The 17,530-nt window shown below is 31.8% G+C and overlaps 1 protein-coding gene across 3 annotated transcripts in view; it reads left to right on the top strand.

Moving 5' to 3' along the window:
- LOC145317192 (uncharacterized) overlaps window positions 1–13,451 on the top strand; it is a 64,364-nt gene extending 50,913 nt beyond the window's left edge. For 2 of the 3 annotated variants that reach the window (XM_080158166.1, XM_080158157.1), the window contains exons 14-23: window positions 2,777–2,849; window positions 3,332–3,376; window positions 3,841–3,891; window positions 6,349–6,468; window positions 6,739–6,909; window positions 8,382–8,471; window positions 9,511–9,615; window positions 11,135–11,196; window positions 12,690–12,932; window positions 13,236–13,369. In XM_080158166.1, the coding sequence (XP_080014292.1) occupies window positions 2,777–2,849; window positions 3,332–3,376; window positions 3,841–3,891; window positions 6,349–6,468; window positions 6,739–6,909; window positions 8,382–8,471; window positions 9,511–9,615; window positions 11,135–11,196; window positions 12,690–12,931 (959 nt within the window). In that variant the 3' untranslated portion in view covers window position 12,932; window positions 13,236–13,369. Of the gene's footprint in view, window positions 1–2,776; window positions 2,850–3,331; window positions 3,377–3,840; window positions 3,892–6,348; window positions 6,469–6,738; window positions 6,910–8,381; window positions 8,472–9,510; window positions 9,616–11,134; window positions 11,197–12,689; window positions 12,933–13,235 lie in introns of all 3 variants that reach the window. The other variant, XM_080158176.1, reaches the window with a different exon arrangement.
- Window positions 13,452–17,530: the final 4,079 nt, after the last annotated feature.

The following is a 17,530-nucleotide window of genomic DNA, read 5'->3' as shown; positions in this document are numbered from 1 at the left end:
ATGGAAAGCGTATTTAACTTAGCTTGGAATACATTTATAGTTTATTATATATGCCTATATACTGGGACTACTAAATTTTTTCTTTTTCTCTTTTTTCTTTTTTAACAACTTACCCCCATTGGAGATGCGATCCTCAATTTTCAAATTCTTTGAACGTACATATGAGACTTTTACAGAAATGCTTCGCATCCACAACTATCTATCTATGCTTGATATAAAATCAACACTATATAGATCATATTATGAACCTTTGATTGACACGTGCCCTGCAATTAACTAGTAGCACTCAGGGGCAAGACACAATTACTTTAGCTAGGCCCAAGGCATTATTTGTATCAATTTATGCATTCATAGGCCTGTTTCTACCTATATGACACCACATATGGGTAACGAAAGCCTATTCATGGTAATCTGTATGTGATTTGCTAATAGTATATGTTTATTAAAGATATTATGTTTATAGTTAATGTAATCATATAAACAACCAGTACATATATGTATGCCTACAACTATGCCTGATTTACGTCACATATTAACACACAGATATTTAATTGCACAGACAAACACTAAAATCCTGGTCCAGAGCTAATGTTATAGCATGTACCTCTTGAATTTATTCAGTTATTTACTAACTCTCCTACCATCAACTTCTCTTTCTGGCTTTAAAAAGGTAATGACTTAGTTGTTTGGCATGCATTGTAGTTTAAATTTAGGCCCCTTAGTACTTAGCATGAATTGAGCTCAGGCCTTATGTTAGAACTCTAACACTTAGCACAATTCACTGCTTGGGACTTAGGGCACATTTCTGTCCTACTCTACTTATAATTTTAACACTTATCCTGTAAATATTTCCATACTTAACTTATGCACTTGTGATATAAATACACTTTATAAAAACATTTTCCTTCCTTAATACTTAATATACTTATATGATTCTAATCGAATATCAAAACCAACCATTTATTCTTAGGTTAAAGCAACATAATACTTCGCGTGGGTCTTTTGTTGAGCTTCCACCAGCTCAACCAAATTCGTATTATACTTGTGGGAATAGAGGGTTAAGCATTCTAAATAAGCGAACCGACGATGAGAATGTCTATGTGTATTGCATTAAAATTAGGTTTTAGTAGTACTCATAGAAGAGCGGTCTCCATACATAAATATGGACAAACGCCCCTTTCGCACACACAGCATTCTATGCGCTAGTGGTAAAAGTATTTAAAATTAGCCAAAATAATAAAGTTGCATCAATTCTTGTGCCTGAAGTACAAGACAGAAAAAAGATAAATTTGATATTCATTGTCTCTTCCCTATATCCTTAGTTAATACAAGTTTAGTTTAGTAATACCCTATCAATTTTAGTTTAGCATAATGCATCATTAAAACAGGATTTAATTTGCATGTATATAAATACATATATTTCTAAATCCACGTTTAAAGAAGGCGTCTTAACTTTTATTTTTATAGCTAGTCGGTGTTTTTAGTAAGTAGTAGATGTAAAATTTTCCAAGTTTTTTTTAATTAAGTCGGTTTTAAGGTACTAAAAATGCAACAAAAAAAAAGAAGAAAATTTTATTATGAACAAAAATAGTAAGATCTTTAATTTGACACCTTACTTTTTAAATTCTGTTGAGTAATTATTGGAAAAATCTATTTTTTTAACCCACGAGAATAAAAATTTTGAACTTAAATATACAATTACACAGGCATAAGAAATAGGTGTTTTATATACTTTTAGAATGAGAAAAATATTACAAATCCATTCTAAGCAAAATTGAAATAAAAAGTTTACAAAATAGTATATAAACTACAATAATAGAAATTATATGAAATATTATATTATATTATACAGGCAACCATCTTAATTCGTTGTTTTGGGGTAAAAATGGGAAGGGGGTAAAGAGGGGACAAAATAAGTGTTGCCTGTACAACATAATGTGTTAGGCCACTTTTGTTATTTTATTTTTTTTACTTTTTTTCAATTTTGCTTACAATTAATTCGTAATATTTTTCTGATTCTAAAGGAATATATGAACCCATTTTTTTATGTCTGTGATAGTATATATTTACGTCCAAAGTTTTGATTAAACCGACGTTTAAAAAAATCAATTTTTTCAATAATTACCTGACAGAATTTAAAAAGTAAGGTGTCAAATTAAAGATCTTACTATTTTTGTTTATAATGGCAATTTTCTTCTTTTTTTGTTGCGTTTTAGTACCTTAAAGCTGACTTCATTTTTTTTAATACTTAAAATTACTTATTACTTAAAAAATAAGAGGTCTACATAAAACCGATTGCATATCTAAATTCTATGGAAAATTTTACATCTACTACTTACTAAAAACACCGACTAGCTATAAAGATAAAAGTTAAGACACCTTCTTTGCAATCATATAGTCATACACATGGGAATGATTTTAATTTAATGGATTTATTTCCTTACTTTCAGCAACGAGGTTAGAATTAGCCACTTAACTAATATGGTTCTCCTTTATAGTGAATATTTTTAGAAGTACAGGAAATGTTTATAACTATTTTTAGGGTGGAGGGTATAACCATCCTCGCAGGAGAAATCGATCGATAAATGGATACGTCCAGAGTTTTTTTTAAAACTAAAAAGCGAAGGGTCAATTTATCCTCCCGTCCTAAATACCAACCATACTCAGCTGTTGTCGCAATATGTAAATTTTACCTTAGCTTCACGTTGATTGCTCGACTGCAAAGCCCTGATTATTATTAAGTAAATCTATCTAATTTAAATATATACATATTTAGGAAGTATATCCGAAGATATAAAAGTGGCTGTAAGTGCTGGAATTCACAGAGCCAATGCAATGAACTCAATCAAGTACGTACATTTGTTTTAACTCTATTAAAAAATTACAGCTAGACAACAGAAGAATGTCAACTAAATTAATAAAGTACTTACTTTATATCTCGTCTTAAAAAAAACTGATGATTTGTCATGTTGATCACTCTATGCTACTGTATACTTAATTGTTTTCATAAAGTAATACAAAATGTATAAAATCGATATTTGAGTACACAAAGAGACTGTTATTAATTTTTTATGTTGCTTAATTACAGCACATGTTTAAATGAATTTTTAATTAGTAGTTAATAATTACTAAATTATAAATTATGTTTTACAGTGAGGATTATTAAAGTTCTAATGTTAACAATTTAAGTATTGAATTTTTTAAATCTAAGTATCACAAGAAAAAATGAATATTTATTTAGTAAAAATAATCTATAAAATTATATGTAGTAGTTGTTAGTCTATAAGATCAAATAGTTGTTATTTTGTATTGGATACAGTTTTTATTTTAGGGAAAGTGAAGCCTCAGATTCTTTAGAAGATGATAGTATTTTCAGGTGATTATTTCATCCCTCATCTAGTTTTTCTTTTTAAATAACTTTATCTCAACCAATTTTCCACTATATTTATATGTTTATTGGGATATTTTAGAAACAGTTGGCCTTATGTCTGGAAATTTTTTTCTATTACTGTCGCTTCGAGTGAACTGTGAAGTAAAGGCGATTTGCCCTAATGAGTTTGATAGAGAGTCAAAGTGAATTTTGGAGCATTTTATCTAATAAAGTACATACATATGTAATTCTGCATACTAAAAAAGGGATAGTCAGCAATCTTTATTAAAATCGCAAACGTGTCAAACCCTATAGAGTTCTTACATTACAGTAAGGCTCCCTATATGTCCATGGAAGATTTGTAATTACTTGATGAAGACGAGATATCTCTCCTATCTGAAATAACCCCCTCCCCCCTAAAAATAGTATATAATAATACTTGAAGTTCTAAAACTTTTATTTATTTTCAGTCTTGCCAAAATTGCCTTTTCTCCTAAATATGGACAATATCCGGATCTCAGGTAAAAATAATTTCTCAGTAATGGCACTTGAAACATAAAATAGATATATATATATACGTATTTATATGTAACTTATTAAATATTTTTTTTATAAATCTTAGCTACTTTAAGACTAGCATATATTCGCCTTACAGTTTGCTCAGCAACTCAAAGTTAGTATAATTTGCTATTTATGTATGCCTTTCATTCTGTAAATAGATGCTGTGCTTTCATGGAACTGTAATGTTCTTGGATACCCTGTATTTAAGAATTAATATGATTATATTGAACTATTGAGAAACCCTAAACTAATTAAAAAGCAAAGAGTACTTGAAAATATTCGCCTCAATTCTCCCTTTCATAAATTATAATTTATGATTAACCTTGCCTCCTCAGGTTAACTCAAGGCTCGGCATCTGCAAAATTATAAAGTCGCGGATTTTAAGAATAAATGCAAATTTCTAAGATTTTACGCTTGATTGATACAAATATCGTTTTTACGGCTATCCAGCAAGAAGACTGACTTACTCATTTATAGCTATTTTTTGCGGCTGATTTTATTAGAATAGCAAGAGCAAGCATCTTTATTTTATTAATTTTTATATCAGGTTTGAGTAATTGCCATTTGTACTTTTGTACATTTGTATATGCTAGAATTGCCATTTAGCAATTATGTCTATTGTCTACACATGCTAAATAAAGGATGTCTGAAAACGACTTCGGCTGCCGTGATAAGTTTTTTTTCTGCACAAGAATGTATAAATTATGAACCTGTGAGAAAATGCATCACCTTATAAGTAGATTAAGTTTATCATTAACAAATAAACTTTAACACACCAAATTCACAGAATAGCATAAATCATAATCAGCAGGTGATAGCCAAGTTGAGGAAGGTTTTACTCCATAAATATATTTTATTTAGATATATCACATCTACCTAGTTTGAAATAATTCAAGCTAAGCATATTTAGATTTAATTTAAATCTATTTTACCTCTTTAACATGAAAGGAAAAGAATTCAAAGTTCCATTTCAATTTGTGGGCTTTAGACTTAATAAAAGCACTTGATAAAAAATTTAAACCCTTGCGACTCTTCAGGATACGGTCCTGGACAATTACTTAGAGCCTCCACTCTCACTATTCAATTATAATAAAAAGATATAACTTACGCAGATAAAAATTTCTGGAGGGAAAATCATTGCCCCTACCCTCCCAGTTAAAGTACTATTCATCATGTTCTGAATTATAGTCAAATGTTAAGTTGGAAAAACTTTACAATAATAAACTTTAAATGTATTCCATTGTTTGTTATTCTTTGAAGGAAATGCTATATACGTTGTTGGAAATTTGTACTTAAAAGTGGCTGTTGTGTTCATCCTTTTATTTAAAAAGATTGAATGATTCATACAAATGATATAAAAGTATGTTTTAGACACGATATAATAAAGTTTATTTTGCTTAATAAGTATATTTTAAGATTAATCATTGAAATAAAGGTTTGGAGAAATTCAAACCGCATAATACAATAAATTGCCAAAATTCCAAAGTTTTTATGAAGGCTAGGTTAAAAGAAATTATGGACAGGATTTAAATTGTGAAAAAAAAATATGCCTAATAATAAATCTTATTTTTTAAGTAAACTGTGCCATTATATTGGCATGTTGGTTGGTCTGCAAAAAATGGTTATTCTACTTTACTTCAAATTTCGGTGCTTGCTTACATGTGAAGACCGGAGCACCGAAACCCCCCCCCCCCCCGCTTAGTTTTGACAAAAATCAAAAATAAGGGGGGGGTAGTTTTTTAACCCCCCGCTTAGTTTTGACAAAAATCAAAAATAAGGGGGGGTAGTTTTTAACCCCCCCCCCCCTTAATTTTGAAGAAAATCAAAAATAAGGGGGGGGGTAGTTTTTGCGCAAAAATTAAAACCTTTTACTGGCCAAAGTCAATAAATAAGGAAATTATGCCCCAAAACATGAATATCCCTGTAATAAGGTTTCCCCTCTGGTATACTGGATTTACTTGATTTACCTCACTCAACTTTCTGGCGTGTGTACAGTGAAAAAACTACCCCCCCCCCCCTTATTTTTGATTTTCTTCAAAATTAAGGGGGGGGGGTTAAGTCTATGCCTTGCTGAGCTTTTTTCCTCCTTGCCGTTTTCCAGACATTAAAAAACTACCCCCCCCCCCTTATTTTTGATTTTTGTCAAAACTAAGCGGGGGGGGGGGGTTTCGGTGCTCCAGTCTACCACATGTAAGCAAGTACCCAAATTTCAAATTGTTTACAATTAGTCTAAGGCTATGTACTATTTAGACTTGGAATAAATATTATTGAATTTGTTTTGTCTGTCAGTCGTTTATTCTGCATTTTTTTCTTATTTATTTAGTTTAAAAAAAAACTTTGATTGGATCTTTACTCTCAGGAATTCTTTCTGAATCTTCAAATAGCAAGAAATTTTATCATTTTTATTTACTTTTCAGCGATGAAGAAGATGTTTGTGGTGAGGCTATGTCATTGCCAACAATTCGCCAGATACCTGCCAGTGCACCTGTCGTTCCCAGGATTTCGGTTTTTCATCCAGTTTCACAACCTAATTCAAGGTGAGTGTCTTCATAAATCTGAAACTAGGGTGAAGATGTACCAATATGGACCAATATGGAAGTCTAAACCGTAAAAGGATTTATGTAGCAAAATAAACTACACAGGTAAATACCTATGTCAGTGCATGAATGATGTAGCATTTTAATCCATTATTTGAGATTTCAAGATATGAAATACTTATGGGTGAGTAGTTTAAAAATAAAAGATTGCAGGAAGGATAAATATTTTAGATTTTTGTAAAAATCAATTAACAAATAAGTTTTTTTAAGTCGACGTGAAATGCACAAGATGAAAAGTGAGACACCGGACCACAGAAAATTAAGTGTGGGAGGATGGAGATTAGCTGAGTCAGGCATTGACACAAATTATAAAAGTTTGGATAGAAAGAAATCTGGACGTAATAGCAGACAACAACGTAATAATTCTGGACAAAATAACAGGTAAGTTTTTGTATTTTTATATACCTATTCTAGATAAGAAAATTGTTAGTTTAGTTTCAAATTTTTAAAAAACTTTAATAAAAATATACAAAGATTGATCCTATATTGTTATGCAATATAAAAACTTGCAGTTGTTTTTATCCCTGTTTTATAAACCAACGGTGTTTCATAACAAATAACAACTTAATGTGGGTGAAATGAAACTGGAAATCTTCAGGCTTTACAGACATTTTTCCTTCCTTGCCTTAACAGACATAAATTATACATCCAATTTATTTACTGATTTTAATTAAAATACGACTTCTTTGCAGCAATATTTGGACACTTAAAAAACAAATGATATGGTTGACATAAATATTAATGATGAACGGACACAAATGTAATTAAACATAATTTATCTTCAAATAAAATAATTTTGGTAAACCATGAATATGTTAATAATTCATTTTATCAAACTATGAATCAAATACATTTAAACTTTCAAACTTTTTAATTTCTATTTACCTGCTATTGACTAATATTTTAATATAACATTTTTCCTATTTATATGCACCTTAACTTGTATAAAATATATTTATTAGATGCAAAAGGCGACCTTAAATTACGGTTTCCATCACATCGCCTATGAACCACAAATAAACTTTTTGAGACTGAGAAAAGCATCGTTGATGCTTATTTTAGGTCAGGTTAGGTTAATTAAAGATTAAAAGAGCCCCGCAGGAATAGTTATTTGTAGGCATAGGGACCCGCAGAGTCGGATCGACCCACAGGGACTTAGAAATGAAAATAAGAAGGGGATGGGTAAGAAAAGTGGGGTTGGGGTGGTCTAGAAATACTGTGAAAAATTTTAAAATGCAAACATATAAATTCCCATTTCATATGAAGATTTCGTTACCAGTGACTTTATTTTTCCTGTATTCAGAATTTTGAACGGTAGATTAATCTTTTTCATATGCGACTTTAATATTCTCTATTTTGTTATCAAAGTTAAATCTTTACATTAAGTTAAGCAGAGACATTAAGCAAAATTAAACTTACATATTTCTTCTATTCATCTTTCTCTTGGTATTAAAATTATAGCGGAAAAAATAAGGTTGGTATTAACATAGATTCAAACAAAGCTATAATATCAATTTATGGTTTATTTCATGTTATTTGTATTTTCACTTAAATGATTCTTTAAAAATCAATCAGTTATATAGTATATTAACAAATTCTTCTTCCTAAAGGGCATACAAGGTTAAGTATTAGTTAGGAGAGCTCCGTAGAGCTAGTGTCCTGCATGGTAGAGTTTCTCTTAGGAGCTGGAAAAAATGTTATTTCAATAAGTTATAGATAAAGGGATAAGGTGTTTCTGTGGTCCCCTTAATCAGATTTTCTTCCAAAATGCCAAATGCCAAAATAACGCTAATATTGATAATTGTCCTTGTAATAACTCGTTTAGATTTAACAAATACTTTTGTATTATTTAGGGGCCGTCGGAGTCGAAGTGAGTCAGATTCTCCTCCGTACCTTCGACAGCCAGTTTCACTACCTCCTATCAGCAGACCTAAGACTAACAGGGATAATTCAATATTTTATTTAAATATATCAAACATAAAACCACTTCGCCCCCCCCCCCCCCTCCCCCAAAAGAAAAATCAGTCAGAAGGATAGCCCCCAGCCAAGTTAGAGCTATCTGAAAAATCCAGGGACGAGCAGCAGTATGCCAGCCGGTTTGCAGCCCTTGGGATCAACGACCACGGGTGCCTGACCATCACTGCCATGACACTGACAGGGGAGCAGACCCGTTACCTGCTGCCCCCAGAACTATAACAAGATGCCTTCTACCTAGCCCATGGCGCCCACATGGATCGGCCACAATGGAATGGAGGTCACCCTGGCCAGGGTAGCAATGCACTTCTGGTGGCCCACTGTCTACTGAGGCGTCCGCCTTATGGTCCAGACCTGTCCTGACTGTGTCCAGAAAACACCAAGGTGATACTGAAGGGTGGAATCCATGTGCCATCCCGCCAGGGCTACCCCAAACAAGTCTTGTTCATTGACCTGGCGGGGCCGCTACCTGAGACACCCGCCAGCAACCGGTACATCCTTACCTGTCAAGACGTATTCAGCCGGTTTGTGTGTCTCTACCCTATCCCCAACAAGCGGACCACCACCGTCGCCGAGACCTTGACGCACAAGCACATCGCCATCTTTGGCTGCCCCTTGAAGATCCACTCTGACAATGGCCTAAAGTTCACTGGGCAAGTGTTTACCACCCTGGCAGCCAAGTTAGAGATCTGGCTGACGCACCCTCCACCCTACAACCCTCAATCCAACCAGGTTGAGCGGTTCCACCGAACCCTCAACACCAGCATGAGGCTGTTCTTTGCCATTTTTCTTCAGTTTAAATATACTCCTTCTACAAGCAACAGTTGCAGTTTCAATCCGGCCGCCATCTTTTCCGCCAGCGGAATCTATCAGAATTTACGCCATCCAGTAGGGATTCGAACCTCTCACCCTACGAGACATACATAAATAAGCACCAAGCAGAAACAAAACATGAGTTAAAGTACAAGGCTATCCATTATCAAAATAATTGAATTTTCTTTCTACCAGTGGGGAGAGAGAAACAAGATTGTTGGGTCTAGACAGACCTAAGACAATGGGTGCTACGGGTAAAGCCACAGACTTCCAGGTTACTGTCTCTGGTCTGGCACTTAGGTATAGTAGAATACTGTCTCTAGTCGGGCACTCAGGAATATTAAAATACTGTCTCTAGTCTGTCACTCAGATATAGTAGAATACTGTCTCTAGTCTGTCACTCAGGTATAGTAGAATACTGTCTCTAGTCTGTCACTCAGATATAGTAGAATACTGTCTCTAGTCTGGCACTCAGATATAGTAGAATACTGTCTCTAGTCTGTCACTCAGGTATAGTAGAATACTGTCTCTAGTCTGGCACTCAGGTATAGTAGAATACTGTCTCTAGTCTGGCACTCAGGTATATTAAAATACTGTCTCTAGTCTGTCACTCAGGTATAGTAGAATACTGTCTCTAGTCTGGCACTCAGATATAGTAGAATACTGTCTCTAGTCTGGCACTCAGGTAAAGTAGAATACTGTCTCTAGTCTGTCACTCAGGTATAGTAGAATACTGTCTCTAGTCTGGCACTCAGGTATATTAAAATACTGTCTCTAGTCTGTCACTCAGGTATAGTAGAATACTGTCTCTAGTCTGGCACTCAGATATAGTAGAATACTGTCTCTAGTCTGGCACTCAGGTATATTAAACTACTGTCTCTAGTCTGGCACTCAGGTATAGTAGAATACTGTCTCTAGACTGGCACTGACCATAGTAAACTTATGATACATGAAATTCTTAAATAAGCAATAATTTAAACTGTGCTCTACCACGGCCGAGTGTGTCGGAAGGTAACTTTGGTGGGGTAAATAACATTTTTGATTTAAAATGTAAAAAATCATCTAGGGATATAAAATTCGAGGAACCATACATTTTTTTAGGTTGGTTAGTTAAAAACTCAATAGATGGGCAAACTAATGATTGGAATATGGCCAAAAAATTTACCGCCTCAAAAAATTTCGTGGGGTCAAATGCATAACAAATTTCGGGTATTTCAACCCATCCTCTTTTCTCATTGACGTACCTGACACATTGAAGAGGATACAATAGCCGACAAGTTATATTGAAAAGCGAGGCTTTTCTATATTTATTGTCGCTCCGTTCGCTCACACATTACGGTTATCTCGTATATTTAATTTAGGCTTCTTAAAATGGTTCTACCTATTTCAAACTGGGTATCAGTGGCGCGCAGAGGGTTTCACCAGAAGGGTGCCCGAAGCGCACCTGAAAATTTTGACATTTCCTCGACCCAAAACACCCCACGGAAGATTAGGGGGTGGTGGCTTTTTTACCCTGACACCTTCATTCTGCAAACTTTGTGATTTCTGATTAGTTAAAAGCGTGCTTTAGTTGGTTGAAATTATGTCCGAACATTAAATAAAGTTATAAAGTTTATCAGTATAGCAGTTAGAAGTCTTTAATGTTATTAAAATTTTTGAAGATAATCGATCCCAGGAACTCATTACCTGATCCAAAATTTTTGTTTGAGAACTCTATGTTGGTTAATGTTCATTTATCTGACATTCGCTTGTAAGGGTGTTGTCATCCTTGTTAAATATCAAGCCAGAAATTCTTTCCTGAATGAATTTACCTTTTTAGGCGACCAAGCGCAGATTACCGACCTAACAGTAACCTTGGAAGACATGGGCCTATGCATTGGGGTAATTATATACCTAAATATTCAAACTTTTACTTAATGTAAATCAACATAGGCTTTAATAGTTGACCAGATAATAATTTTATTAAATTCTATTATTTTACTTACATATTACGGTTAGGGGCAAAGTTTCAAAAGGCTCATTTTTAAACTTATGTTTTAGACATTTTAAAAAACGTTTCGACAGTAAAATAATGTCGATGTAAAAAAAATTTTAAAGCAAGTAAAGCTTGTATTTGGCTTAGAAGTTATTTCAGTTTTATTTTTTAACCTATGGAAACCTAAATGAAATTTTGACAGGAAATATTATTAATTTTTTTTAAATCGCCATTTTTACCGTTACCTTAAACTAAAATATAAATTACTAATCAAAAGCTTTTGTAAAATATATTTTGATTATATTTATGTCTAATCTAAAATGCAACATAAACCATTGGATTATATGAGTGTCTAAATTGCATGAAATATTATTTTATTTTCAGGGATAACAGGATAGGTCAATGGACGCTAAATAAATTTTTTTTTCTCCAATTTTGTATGAAATCCTTATACTAAAGTTACAGTATGTCTGTGTGTTTGTGTGTTTGTCTGTGTGTTTGTGTGTTTGTACCAAAGGATCTCGCTAACCGCTGAACCGATCGGGTTCTCCTTAACAGGGTAGCTTCTCATAAGTCCCGGGAAGGTTTATAACTATTTTAGGGGAGGGTACCACCACCCTCCCAAGAGAAAAGACAAAAAAATCGAATTTTTTTAAAATTTATGGGAGACTTTAACGTCAAATAAAGAGGTATCGTACATATAAAATTAACTTTAACAAACAAAAACATTTAAAGTGCCACTAGAGGCTTCTATGGGCGTAGCCGCTAGTTATAAGATATGGAGTTATATGATTTAACCTTTATTGTCCTCTCCCTCCCTGTATATTTATACTGAATAAGATGAGATAATGCATAATTTGACAAAACAAATGAAACATCTAAATATTCATAGAAATTTATGGCAATATCCTTTCAATTGTTGAGCATCAATTATGAACCCTACTTCATGCAGTGCTCAATTTTACTTTTTCTTGTCTGTACATTACTTATAATTTAAAGATGTATCAAGAAAGACTAAAGGAACAAAATTGGCCAGGATATATAAAAAAAAACATTAAAGGTTAGAGGGGGGGGGGGCGGGGGTCTCTGTCGTCTACTATATGATTAGAAGGATTCTATTACATTCATTCATCTTGTCAAAATATGAATTTTTCTTCTTAAAAAATATTACTACATGACAATCGAATATAAAATAAAATTAAGGTATATTTGGATAAGTAAATAAAAGAACATGGATTTTTTCACTTACAGAAAAACCATTTTGCATTAAAATACTCTTTTAGGATAAACACAATAGCATCTTATTGTACTGTTCATTATTTAGCTCATCCTTTTATACCTAAATAACTTGACTAAAGTGCCTGTATTTAAAAACTAAATTTGGACTGAAATTTTGCAGGTTCCGACAGCAAGGATGATATTTTTACAACAGGACGTGGCTCAGCAAATAAATTAAAGCCTCTTATTAAAGAGAGGCCGACTGAACATCCCGTTTTAGAGGATAAACTTTCAGCTCTCCCATTTTCATTATCAAGTGGTGGCAGCCGGAAATCATTTAGTTTTGACATCTCAGAGTCAACTATGAATAGTAGGTCAAAATCAGCCCCTAAACTGAGAAAGCTCAGGCCAATAAAAATATAAAGTAAGTACATATTAATCCTTAAATAGTTTTTTTTTTATTTTTATATCAGTAAAAAGCTTGATCTAACACACAATAGGCAGTGCATGTTTATATATCATTAATTAATTTTTTTTTATATTTTTGAAAATTAATTTAATTTTTTACAATAATGTATATCTATACAATACAGATGAAATAATATATGAAAATATATATAAACTAAAACTATTAAAATTATTAAAAAGCATGAACAATTAAATTTTTATAAATTAATCTGAAATAATAAAATGAAATATAATAAAATTGACAAACTGTTTTATTTAGATGCCTTGAATATATCAACCAGTATAACACCTCGAAGAATTGTTCTTCAAAATACAACAAAACAATATCTTGCAAGATTATAAATAATATGCAAAAAAAAAATCTGATTGTACAGTGGAGACTTTGAGTGTTTTTATGTGTTCTTGAGCATCTGATGTACTGCCTTAGAAATAAGGGTAAAACTGTAAGCTTTATGCTTTGTTGAAATAAATACGTAAGTTCTGAGCAGACAATTTTGGGTGAATAATACATCTGGGGAAGGTTGATAACATACAAAAAGGGGTTAATGAGTTGCGCCTGTTTTGGGCCGAGGCATTTCATATTCTTGCTATCAATGTTGGGCATCTGACAACCAGCAGAAGATACAACTTTTAATAAGCCAGGAAAACTCAACCACTTGAATTAAAGAGGGAGTGTTAATAGGGACATCAATTGATGTCGCCCCTTGTCATTTAAGAGAAAAAATACTATTTTCAATTTGTACAAATTAAAATTTGTTGTTTTAGTAATAACATAATATTTTTAAAACTTAATTTTATAAAAGAGAATAGAAGATTAGTGTTCAAGAACACAAAAATACACTCAAATCTTCCACTATTGCGTCATGTAATATTTAAATGTGTGGGTCGGCACAAATATATTTTTTTAGAGAATATAATCTACAATGGGAATATTCATATAAAAAGGGATATTTTAACATAAATTTAAAGTATTTATTTAATGGATACAATGTGTAATTTTAGATAACTTTAGATAATTTCTTGTGTCCGTTTAAATGTGTTTTAATTTTCATTGTCCTCAGAGAAAAAGATTATGCAAATTTTATTAATTAAAAAATAATTAGTTAAAAAACAAATTTTACTTTTCAGTAATGTGTTCTTAATTCAAAGTTTATTTGTATGAATTAATTTTATTTAATTGATCCTTTAAGCTCTTGTTTAAATTTTGTTTTTCGGTTATTTGTAAGTGGTGTTTTTTTCTGAAAGGTTTCGTGACAATTTTGGATCTTATAAATATAATGACGAAACCAATGGAAATATTTTAATGATTATTACTTATTTTTTAAATTATCATGGCTTTTTAGTAATTTCGAGTTGTATATAAATAATTTTTTGTTTTGATTGGTATTATAAACCTATTTATTAAAAGCCATGGTATTGCTATAATTTGATTAAACAGCTTTATTGAATAAACCTTTCTGAATTTAATAGTGCCAATACAAATATTAAACAATTATTATTATTATTACAATGATTATCAATGTCATTAGGTTTATTTGATTTGCCTTATATAATTAATTTAATAAATATCTCATTATCAAAATGTTTGTTTTGAAATGAAACTTTTTAAAGATGGGATGTCTGTTAGTTGTTATTCGTTATTAATTGCCTAAATGAATGCCTGTTGAATATGGCTATGTTATAAAATCAAGGGTATAATTCCGTTATTGAAATTCATACTTTTCGTGACAAAAATTCGTCTTTAATTTTTATCATTATTTTCTTTTCCAGTGGGATTTAACACATTAAGCTTTATACCAACATTACTATCATTATGTTAACTTTATTTTTTTGTCATATCAATTAGAATAAGGTAAATGATATTTAATATACACTTGTTTATATTTAATGCAATAAATCCACAGAATATAATTAACAACCATGGATTTAATTTCTTTAGACTAGTTAATAAACTTGGATTTTGACAACTACTCCCATTTATTTGTTACATAACTAACCAACAATGTAAAGAATAATTTAACAATTGCCTAAATGTTAACTTCTGTACGGCTAAAAGGGACAAAAATTCTAAAAATTTAAAAATTGTCAGCCAATGATCCCGTATCCAAGACTTTAGCAAAGTGTTAAGCTTTACTAAATATTTTAGCCCTACATCTTGGTAAAGAAATTTGTTAAGGTCCTTCTGGAAAAAGAGATGGGATGTGTGTTTAGAGAATAGACGAAATGAAGAGAGGAGGTATGGCAACTTTCAGACCATTTTGATAATTCTGTGAACGTGCTTCACAAATATCCACTTGCATACTGAAGTATTCAAATTATTAGAATTTATGGGTCTACTGCAGTTCACGGTAAAATATTGCTGGTAACGAATATTGCTAAAAATCTATGAATTTAAAAGACTTCTAGCAGCCAAACGGCTGAACGTACATATCATGCCCGCACACTGTTTTAAGCGGCATAAGAAGTCCTACAAATAATCTGGAATAGCCATAAATCAATAATGCATAATTATCTCGCAGTGTAGAGAAATGCGCGAAAAAGGCCTATTTTACGCGTTTTTTCTTCAGTAAAGCTTTCCCTGTGCATCATTGGATCTTGGTTATTCCAGATTATTTGTAGACCTTCTTATACCGCTTAAAATGGTGTGCGGGAAAGATCTGTACGTTCAGCCGTTTGGCAGCTAGCAGCCTTTAAAATTCATAGATTTTCAGCAATATTCGTTACCAGCAATATTTTACCGTGAACTGCAGTAGTTTCTCGTATTCATTCGAACCCGGTGGATAGAAACCAGTTCTCATTCATACGAAAAAACTATGTCTAGCATCGTATTATATCCAGCTTTCTACGAATAAAAAAATATACAATCATAAGATTAATTAGCCGGTGCCTACGGCAACTCGGGGCTAAAAAAACTAGTTTTAATCTCATAATTGTACATTCTATATCCGCGGAAAGCCGTTTATAATACGATGCGAGAAATAACTATTCCTGTCCTTTCATTTAGCAATGATAAGTTAACAATAATTAAAGCTGGCTACTTTAATTTAATTAATTGTAATTTGAATGTTGAAATTATTTTATGCAAAACCATGAAATAAATTTATTGAGCAAGACAATATACATAATACATATATAATGATTTATGAATTTAAATTTTATAATAACTGGCTGCAGATGTACTTTACTTTATATAAGTTAACAAGAATTTAGCCGTACATGGTTGTGAGTTGCAAATATTTATGACCACAAGCATTCATCCAACTCAGACTATTGGTGTCGGGCGTTTGATATTGCAGTAGTAAATACAATTTTGAAGTCTTCAGTATGATAAAGTGTTGTCCCTTCTCAAACTTGACACCTTTCCAACATTACAGATATGTACAATAGAAAATGCAGAAATTGCAGAAAACATAATAAATAAAAACTTGACTTAACTTAGAATAATATACTCAATCAAGAAGGCACTAACGTCCAAAATTAAATATAATCAGGCCACTAAATTCTAATATGCGAACATTTCTCTTACGCATGTTGTAAACTTTGAGAAGTAAGTTTAAACTCGTTGATTCTGGTAGCCATAAATTTTCACATTATATCTTTATAAAAATGCAATTTCATCATCAAAAAATTCGACAAAAGTTTAGGAACACTAATCGTAAGATTATTTAGAAATATGTAAAAATGTATATGTTGCTGTAATAACACTAATAATATTTTTTCCAAAAAAAATAATTATGCATGCAATAATGTGAAGTTGGTTTTAAAAAAAGAGCCTATGGTTAAACAATTACTATTTTCCTCCTAGAAACATAAATAAACAGACCAGAGGTGGATTCTTAAAAAAAATTTGCCCCACTAATTGCTTAGTGGGGGAAAATGGTTTTCGTGAAAAATCCGCCAAAATCACATTAAAAATCTACAAAAATAAAACAAAATCATAAGAGGGTTAGTAACATAAGATTTTATTTAATTTTTGTAGATTTTTTATGTAATTTTGGAGGAATTTCACGAAAACAATTTTGTCCCACTAAGCGATTAGAGGGGCAATTTTTTTTTTAAGAATCCACCTCAGATATTGTATTACAGGGTGCTTTGGTTCTAAGTAATTGGATTTTAGGATATGTTTATGTTTTTTGGTATGCTGATTCCTGGGACAAAAAAGTACAATATGCTAAGCAAAGCAACTCTATAATCAAGTCCTAAAAATGTAAGTATGTCCATAAACATTATCCTGTATCAAGCCGTTTTTCAACAAATATACTTAAAATTTTGATTCGACTCTTATACATTTATATTCTGATTATTCACTTCAGACACTATACAAGCCTTAATGTACGTTTGTCCTTCCATTATAGAGCTTCGCTTTTTTGGATGTTGTCATCCTTGTTCATAATTGAAACATGGGATTTATTTGACTGTTATCACAATACACTTTGCCTGTTCGCTAATCTTTGATGAAACTTATAAAACCATATCTTTTTTTAAAGAAGAAAAGATTCTGAATACGAATCTTTTATATTTACGATATTCGTTATGTAATAGTAAACTATTTCA

The sequence above is a fragment of the Acartia tonsa genome, chromosome 1, assembly GCF_053477335.1.
Source record: "Acartia tonsa isolate MP-2025a chromosome 1, ASM5347733v1, whole genome shotgun sequence".
In the NCBI taxonomy this organism is placed as follows: Eukaryota; Metazoa; Arthropoda; class Copepoda; order Calanoida; family Acartiidae; genus Acartia; species Acartia tonsa.
This window is presented reverse-complemented; position numbering and strand designations above follow the sequence as displayed.